The sequence below is a fragment of the Morus notabilis genome, unplaced genomic scaffold (assembly GCF_000414095.1).
Source record: "Morus notabilis unplaced genomic scaffold, ASM41409v2 Scaffold581, whole genome shotgun sequence".
In the NCBI taxonomy this organism is placed as follows: Eukaryota; Viridiplantae; Streptophyta; class Magnoliopsida; order Rosales; family Moraceae; genus Morus; species Morus notabilis.
The window spans coordinates 146830-156342 of NW_010362557.1; the positions used below are offsets into that span (position 1 = coordinate 146830).

General features: G+C 35.5%; 2 protein-coding genes across 2 annotated transcripts in view; both read right to left on the reverse strand.

Moving 5' to 3' along the window:
* Nucleotides 1-1495, reverse strand: part of LOC112092374 — a 1764-nt gene extending 269 nt beyond the window's left edge. Inside the window, exons 1-4 of the mRNA XM_024168419.1 lie at nucleotides 948-1495; nucleotides 777-829; nucleotides 465-635; nucleotides 4-191 (exon numbers count right to left, since the gene is read on the reverse strand). Coding sequence (XP_024024187.1) covers nucleotides 4-191; nucleotides 465-635; nucleotides 777-829; nucleotides 948-1469 — 934 coding nt within the window. The 5' untranslated portion in view covers nucleotides 1470-1495. The remainder of the gene's footprint in view (nucleotides 1-3; nucleotides 192-464; nucleotides 636-776; nucleotides 830-947) is intronic.
* A 2782-nt stretch (nucleotides 1496-4277) lies between these two features.
* Nucleotides 4278-9513, reverse strand: part of LOC21390244 (uncharacterized protein DDB_G0287625) — a 9108-nt gene continuing 3872 nt past the window's right edge. The window contains exons 2-5 of the mRNA XM_010102462.2: nucleotides 8023-8989; nucleotides 5857-7219; nucleotides 5671-5754; nucleotides 4278-5098 (exon numbers count right to left, since the gene is read on the reverse strand). Coding sequence (XP_010100764.1) covers nucleotides 4406-5098; nucleotides 5671-5754; nucleotides 5857-7219; nucleotides 8023-8989 — 3107 coding nt within the window. The 3' untranslated portion in view covers nucleotides 4278-4405. The remainder of the gene's footprint in view (nucleotides 5099-5670; nucleotides 5755-5856; nucleotides 7220-8022; nucleotides 8990-9513) is intronic.

Sequence of the window (9513 nt, forward strand, 5' to 3'; positions counted from 1 at the left end):
CACGACGCTTTCTTCCAATCCAAGTGGTCAACCATGGAGGATCACCGGACACAATTCTGTACCCTGCATTTGTGTACAATTTTCGAGCACCAACATCATCTTCATACGCCCTCAGCACAAGATACTTGAAGCCCCATACAATTGCCAGCATGTCACATGCTTTTAGCAACACTGTTGCTATTTTCTTCCTCCTGTTTTGTTGTTATATATAGATTTTAATAAACTCTTGTAAAACATAATAAAATAAAAAAAATGAGAGTACCCTGTTTTAGTACAGAGGAGAAAAAAACCGAGAGGATTTGTATATTCAGAAGTTGTCCTTAATTTTTTAAAGGTCTAATCTATGAAAGGAAGCAATTCTATGTCGCACGTTAGCACTTTTAACATGAAAACTTGTAGATTATGCCGTTAAAGAATTAACAGAGAGTTCTTGTCGTAAAAATTTTGGAAGAAAAAGTACGGACCTGAAATTTTCCAAAACGGCAATTCCGGAGATGTAAAGATATTCTTCCGCATCAGGTGGGAGACTCTTTAGCACATTTTCGTCTCTCAAAGCTGTAATATCAACAACTCCCACAAGTTGTTGTGTTTTGTTGGAAGCTTCAGTTTCTGGCACAGCAACCAAGCAAGCATACCTATATATATATATATATATATATATATATAATATTCACGTAATTAATTTCAAATGGTGTATAATTAAATGGCCTAAATAATCTAATAAATACACTCTTTGACTGGAATATATATATATATATATATATATAATAATGTACCGGTTAGGGGGCGAGTTTCTTAGTTTATATATTAACCCAGCAAGCACTTCAGCCTGTAATGTGAAAATCAATAACAATATTTCACATTATGGGTATTAAATAAGTTGTAAAAGTAAACCCATAAAATAAAATAAAAAAATCCATGATGAGAGGAAAAAGAAAAGAAATGACCTGAAAGAACTCAAAGAAGAAATCATTAAAGAGAAGAAAAGGTTCGTGGAATGCTTCGGCTTGAACACGAGCAGCACTTCTCATCTCATCACCAATCTGACCTAATCTCCTCACTTTCCATCCAAAATCACTCGCCAAATACTCAAACTCGTCTCCATAATTACTTCTTCCATTATCCTCCACAAAATTACTCACTTCCTCAGTTGAACTACTGCTACTAAAGCTCTTTGACAAAAAGTTTCTTCCTTTTTCCAAGTACCCAAAACGCAATTCCTTACTAGATGGTTTAACAAGTGTGTAAGCGTGTGAATAAGGTTGTTGTGTATACAATTTTATTGATGTGTTGGGATAGCTTCTTAGCAGATGAGCCATGATGGCATTTGCAATATTACTCTTGCTGGCTAATTGAGAGTGTGTTTTTTTTTTTTTTTTACATGTTGGGTTTTGTTCTCTCTCTTCTTTCTTGCATGTGTATGTGCGAAAATGATGGAAGAGAATTCTGTCGACTCCACGAGTGGACATGATTCTTGGTTTGGTTTAGGCCATAAATGAATATGTCACGTGGAGAGCTTTCAGCCTACCACTTGGCTGACCCTCTAATTAATGAGAGAAAGAGAGAAATAAGCTAAAATTTGAGATGAATTAAAATTAATAAGTCAATAGTTTACATAAGTTAATAAATAGGTCAAATTACTGTTTTCGTCCATAACTTGTTTGGTTATGAACCATAACTTGACAAGTTGTTGTCTATAAATCACAATTTTTGTCCATAACTTGTCTGGCTATGAATCATAACTTGACAAGTTTGTTCATAACTTATCTAATTATGAACCATAACTTGATAAGTTATGGCCTATTAATTTCTATAACTAAAAGTTAGTCTATATACTTCCTTAAACGTTTCATATTGGTTTATTTTCTACTATTTCCGCTAATTAATTTAGCATTCAATACCATAACGAGTACAACATGTTTTCTTTTTCTTTTTTCTTTTTACTGAAAAAAAAGAACAAAAATATATAATAACCTCATTAATTACTCATATAAGATGGAACACAATTACACAAACACGTTTCATATATATATATATATACTATTTATTTTTGATAATTTCTCTCAGGAAGGCATGGACAACTCGACGTATAAAAAGAAGGGGAAAAGGCTCACTTCGATTTGCTCACTAAACTATTAATTTTAGACTATGGTTCACACAAGAAGAAATAATCAGAAAAACAATGCTAGAGCTCAGAACTAATCACGAGTGATAAACACAACAAAAAGAGAACGCTCCCTATTTATGGATCCAATGTTATATTCTCCTTTTTTTTTTTATTAATTTTTTATGTTTACAGAGTGCTTTGTAGTTAAAAAGTCCGAGAGAACGAAAAAAGAAAAATAAAAATCACGCGTGATTGGGGACTCATTAATCTATGGTTTGAAGTTAGAAACTTAAGTGGGTGTGATTTTCATAGTTATTTCAATATTTATTATTAATAGATATTATTATTTTAAATATGTGATATTGATCAACGCTTATACTAAATTAGATAATTTACAACAAAAAAAATTACAATTAATGAAATTAAATTTTTATCACGCAATATGATTAAATTTCTATATTTAATGGACAACTAGATAACCACCAATTTTAACGTATAACTCAAGTTCAAATTCAAGTTTTAACTCAAATCTTATTTCAAGTTTTGGGACAAAAAAAAGAGCTTATAATTATTAAAAACTTGTCCATATATACACATATAATATATATATATATATGAATTAAAACAATATAACATAATAAAAAAGAAACAAAAATCATAACACCAAAGAAAATAATAGAATTAACTTTAAAATTGCCCCAATTATATTACGGAAATAGTAGAAAATAGGCAAATATGAAAAACTTAAGGAAGTATATAGGCCAATTTTTAGTTATAAAAATCAATAGGCCATAACTTGTCAAGTTATGGTTCATAACTAGATAAGTCATGGACAAACTTATCAAGTTATGATTCATAGTCAGACAAATTATGAACGAAAACCATGATTTATGGACAATAACTTGTCAAGTTATGGTTCATAACCAGACAAGTTATGGACAAAAATAATAATTTGACATATTTATTAACTTATGTAAATTATTGACCTATTAATTTTAATTCATCTTAAGTCTTTACCTATTTTTCTCCCATTATGTCGGTGTCACTTTACACCCTAAACTTCAAAATCTATCAGTCCTCTTCAACTATGAAACGTTTGAAACAATACTCTTTTTGTCACAATTCCATCAATTCATGCTGATGTAGCATTAACACCCCCTTCTTTTTTTTTCTTCTTTTTCTTTTGCCTGATCAAACTGAGTAGCACTCCCTTTTTGACACTAGAGAGTAGTGACAAAGTGAAGTTAGTGTAAAAAGAAAATGATAATAATAGTAAATCATTTGTCATATATATTAGCAAATTCTTTCTAGAAGAGCTGGAGAAGATAGGCACATAACAAAATTTTACTAGACATGTTGAAATATAGCAAAAAAAATTAGAATATTTTTCAAATAACAAACTAAAATCATTAAAAAAACAATCAATACGTAATTTTAAACATACAAGACGCTAGCTTTATTATAATGATTATTAAGTAATTTTTTATTATTCTTAAATATTTAAAAATGTCAATACTTCAACTTAAGTTCTCATAAATTTAGCATGTAGCACAGGAAAAACAATCCAGTTCTAAGACCTAGTTTTGAACCATCAAATTAAATTTTTTTTAAAAAAAAAACCTAAACTTTTTAACCTTCAAATTTTTTTTAAAAGGCTCAGATTTTAAAGCATGAAAAAATTAGTTAAACTACGTAAAATCTGACATAATATGATTAATTAGACACATTCCAAATATTAGATCGGAGTCAAACACTTGTGTCTAAACAGAGCTGACCAGTAAACTTGCACTACTAGAGTAGCCGACAACAGCAAAACAGCAGAAGGAAAAGAGCCTGAAATTGGAAAACTTCACAAGGAAAAGGAGAGACAAAACTAGAGCCCAAGATAAGAAACGAATTGGAAACGAGGTACAGCCACAAGAAAAAATACCAGCAGTAATAATAATACAAATGAAAAAGAACAGACCACTCGTATCTATTTAAAAATCCTCCCAATGACAACGACCATAAAGACTAATGAACATAAAATAATAATTAAAAAAAAGGGCAATCACACAGCAACTTAGAAAACCAGCAAAATACACACCCACCAAAGAAGACCAGGTGGCAAAGCAAAAGATTTTGAGAGAACATAGATTTTGAGACCATGCGAAAGTGAGCATCTTGGTAATTTGGAAGAAGAAGAAAAGGCATATTTTAGTTTTATTTCCTTGATAAAACGAAAAAGCAACAAGAAATGGAACCGCAAAAGAACTAACTTACCAAAAGCAATAAAAAGAACGGGATATAGAAATTGTCTCAATGTGTACTTTCAGGAGAATGATGTATCCGACTTAAATTTACCGACTCAGACTCATTTGACCCAGACATCACAGCCTCACAATCCTTGGGAGAACCATCTGGAACTAACACAGGACCACTCATAGCATCACCAAAAGCCGGACTTTCCTCAGCCTGGTAAACAGCACAGCCACCATTGGCCTTGCTAATTTCGTTTAAATTATCACCATTGGTTGATAGAGATGCCACGGGAAGTGATGCATTATCGAGTGATGCAGAGCCATCAGCATTTGCATCCTCTAATTTCACTAGCTCGGAAGATATCACTTCCGTTTTCACTCCATCAAAAGTAGTGTGCGTCTCCCCTAGGTTGTCCTGAAAATCATCTTTAACCGGTATCTCCAACCTTGGAGAACGAGGAGAATTGTGATTCTGCACCTCGTGACTGGGCGTCAAAACAACCACCATTTTGTCCTCAGCAGCGACTGAGGAAATAGCTTCAACATTCTCCACGTCCAAATTCGAATTTGGTGCATCCACCATTTCCGTATATGAAGTTGGAACTGGGTCCTCGACTTTTCCCGCATCATGGTGGACCTGTTCTTCCACATTTTCTTGTTTGGACTTTGATACAATATCCAGTGTTCTCTTCGACAAAAATGGTCTTCCTCCTGCTTCCAGGCGGCCTTTCTTGTACAGATCCATAGCCCTCTGCAATACATGAATAACATCATCAACCTACTGCAAACTAGAAACAGTACACTCTACCAACAACTTTATGCGTCAAAGAAACAGTACAAGTTTTGAATGATATTTAATCTCAAACAATGCTGTGCACTTCCCAGATTATTAGAGAAATACTTTTCTGTGCACATATCTCCAAATACAGTTAGCTAGCCCATATCATCAATAGGAGGCCAGGCCAAGGACCATGTTTTTGCAATCCACCCAGAACTATATAATCCTAACTCCATAACTTCTCATCCATTCTCTCTAGAACAACCCTCGCCTCGTCACATGTCAACTCAACTTCTTTCAACAAAAAATTTAACCACAACTAACCGACCTCGTAAGAAGTAAGATTAGGAAAACAGCCTCACATTCAGTTTGGGGAAGTTCATAACCACTGCTTTGCTTCACTTAATCATGACTACTATTAACCAAAAGTCAAGAGAGAGAACTATAAAAATTTTCAAAATCCAACTACAGATATTTTGGATGGAAAAATAATAAACAAGACATTATCAACACAATAACTCCACATAATGTTCATCATAATGTACCTGAAATACAGAATCCTTTATGGCAGGTAAATGTGAGGAAATCCACGATGTTCTGAATGATTTGGCTCCAGCTCTTAAATGGTCCTGTGACATCCGAGGAAGCAGAAATGGAAACACAACAATTTTAAGTAAGCCTGAAATGAAAGATAATTAAAAATGAATTTTCTTTATTGTGGAAGTTCATACCTTTGACATTATAGGCCTAGTGGTCTCTTCATCAATAGTTTCACTTTTATCAATGTCTAGAAAGCTCCTACACTGGTTATACAACTCTGGACGTACAAGTTCCGCAGAAATGTCAAGCTTAGAAAGATAATAGCGGCTTAAAGAGGAAATATCATCCTTTGAAGATTTAGACGGTTCAAGTTTCTTCTCATGGATAACTTTAGGTGGAGACTCTTCTGCAGAAGAAGTTACACCAGACCTTGTTTCAGATAATTTGCCCTGAATGCCATGTTCGCGATTATCTTCATGATTAGACACCTGACCAACCTGAACAGCCAAAGCATCATCTACTGTGGCCTGCACGGGATAATCATCTTTGTGGGATGGAGAAAGCAAATCCCTTTTTGCATCTCCATTTTGTCCTTTCCACGTGTCAACACTGGATTCCCTTCCTCGACTGTTCATTGGATGCCTGTTCTGGTCCCACTCAGCTGCCCCAAACAAGTGAGGCTCGTCCCTAAAGACACCATTACTTCCATCCCAGCCATGCAAATGAGATGGCCCTGTGCCATCCATCATATTCTGCCAGCCAAGAGGACGCAAGTGACTGGAAAATCTGTCAGTATCGGTGATGTGATAAGGCAGGCCAGTGTGATTGATCTCCATGGAAGGTCTAACACCAAAAAGTGGACCTGGAAACTGCGGCATTATCCCTTGAAAAGCTCCAGGTGGCCCGTGTTGGAAAGGAATGAAGCCATTTGGTAGTGGTGAAGTCCAGTTTGGAACACCTCTCCAAGCATTATTATGCCCTCTTCCTATATTGGGGTCACCATTCCTCCGGTAACGTGAACCGGAATTAACCCTACTATCATCTTCCATTGGACCCGTAAAAGAAGGGCTATCAATTCCAGCCCTGAACACAGGGTGTGGAGGAATCAAAGATGAGTTAGCCTGATTATTTCTATTGTAAAAGGATGAATCGACTGGAGAGGATTCGTCCACCAAAGGTTTCTCTGATGGCAAGTCACGACTCAGTCTATCATCAGAAATACCAAAATCTCGATAATCACTGCTTCTACGCCCCGTTTCTTCGATGTCAAGGCTTCGCCTAGCACCAGGCCTATTCATGTACCTGCGGTCAATACTTGAAGATGAAGGAGATCTCTCCATCAAGCCCAAGGGCGAAGCTTTAGAACTAGAAGACTTTTCATTTGACAGCTCTCCTAACATAGTGTCATCAATTTTAGGGGGTTTCTCCACAGATCTGTATTTGGAACCTCTTTCCAATGCTCCAGAAAAACCAGACGCATCTTTTGAAGGAACTGCTTTGGACCTTTGTTCTGCTGTAGAATCTCTGTACTTCAAATCTTCTGGATTTAGATACCTGTAGTTAGGGGAAAAAGACGAGATTTTACTATTCGATCAACTGATGCTTAATGAAAGAATATGTGCGATGTGTCCTCCATAGAATGATACATGTCAATTCAAATATAAATTTATATGGGAGATCAGTATATATATGTAGATCCTGTACTTAGGTGAACATATCAAGAATTTCTATGGGTATATGCTATGTTTAAACAGTTCTCATGAAAACAAGGTTTAATGTCCTAACACGTTAGGTAGAATAGATTAAATGTTTACATCTCACTGTGGTGAGTCTCCCAGTTTGAATATATTGGGCAGTAAGTACAATACCAATTATCTTAAAGGTAGATCTGTTTTGTATGCATCCATAGAAAATAATTTAAAAGGATTATTACATGTCATTGTGATAGAAAAGGCCACTGAAAGCACTACTTTTATCATAAGATTGTAAAGTTCAAGAAACTATAGTTGTCAAGAACACAACATAGAATATACTAGTAACTCCAGTAAGAATAGATGTTCGAAATAACTCCCTCAGTCCCTTGAGCATGTTATTTGACGTGTCATAGACAAGATAGATAGGTCTTTGCCCGCCTTCAGGATATGATTACAATTAATCAATTATTACGCAGCCAACAAAAGAATAATCTCTTTTCCAATGGTTGCATTCAAACAGAACAGCCGTTTTATAATTGGTTCTCACATCATTAAATAGCCTAATCATAACAGAACTTAAAAATTAATTCAATTGCCAACACACGCCCAGTCCAATAACATTTTAAACTTCACCAAAATGTGGAAAAGAAAAAAGCAAAATACCTGAACTCATCTAAGCCTACATGCGGACTAGAACTTGGGGAATTCCTCTGTTTGTCACTGCTCCCAATAGCATCTACATGAGTTTGCCGAGAATGAGATCTTCCCTTATTAGCATCTGACTCACTTCGATCGCCACTTATAGACTTCTTTTCCATATCAGAATGACGAGCTTTGGAACCTCTAGATGGAATATCACTAAAATCATCACGATCATCAGGAGATTTTCTCTTTGCCTTGCTATCTTTGTATCTGGAAGTCCGGTCATCATGATGAGAGCTACCATAATCCCGATCAAAATCATGATCTTGATCATAGTCTCGATCTCGGTCACGGTCTCTATCTCGATCACGGTCTCTATCTCGATCACGTTCTCTCTCACGGTCACGATCTCGCTCACGATTGCGCTCTCGATCACGATCACGATCACCATCCCAATCCCAATCATGGTCACGATCATAATCACGATCACGATCACGACCGCGCTCACGTTCATGCTCACGCTCACGATCATGATAGCGGTCACGATCGCGATCCCTCACAGGGTTTAAGTCCCGATGGCGATCCCTATCCCGATCACTCTCTCCTTTGCGCTCACCATCATGAAATTTAGATTTCTTATTTTGCATTTCTGGAGTGTCTTTTTCATCTTTTACATGCTTATCTTCAGACCTGCTGCTAAACTGATCCTTTGTGGAGCGCTCATCTCTTTGTCTGTCATCCCGATGCTTATTGTCTCTGTCAACATCTTCTCGATGCTTCTCTTTGTACCTGTCCTCTTTGCGTTTCTCATCTTTTTGTCTTCCATCCTTGCCAGTATCATCCCTCGAAGATAATCTTCTATCATTGATGTCTCCCATATCAACTTGATGTTTGTCCACATCAATAGAGCTATCTCTTCTTTTCCTCATTCGTCTTTCAAGTTGGTTATCTGGTTCAGGACTTCCAGATTCACACTGAGCATTCAGATCTGCAGCACCACATAATTAGGATAATCAATTCCAGTTTCACAAGGATATGAAACAAATATAGTTTCAACCCAAAAAAAAATAAAAAATAAAAAAGTGCCTGCTCACATCTTCAATAAACCTAACCTTTCCCCATCTCATATACGACAGAAATTTATTTCTTTTCTTTTTTCCCTCTCTATTCTTTATTCTTACTATTATTTATCACTTTATAAACAAGGCTGACTGGACAATCCAACTCTAGCATATTACTCACTTCACATCTATTAATCCAGCCATCCCCATCTTTAGATCAACAATCGTGTTGTATAATAATTATATAAAAAAAAAATCAATTCTTTTCCCCAAGACACAAATAGTTGTTTATTAATTTCTAGCAGAAGTATTAACTTGCTCATTAATGACAGCAATAAGTTCTTCAAAATCCTATTTGAAATAAATGCATTTTTTATTAAGTTCCATATCTAGGATTAGGATTATTTGGACTTTTTTTTTTTTTTGGGGGGGGGGGGGACTGTTTTTTTTT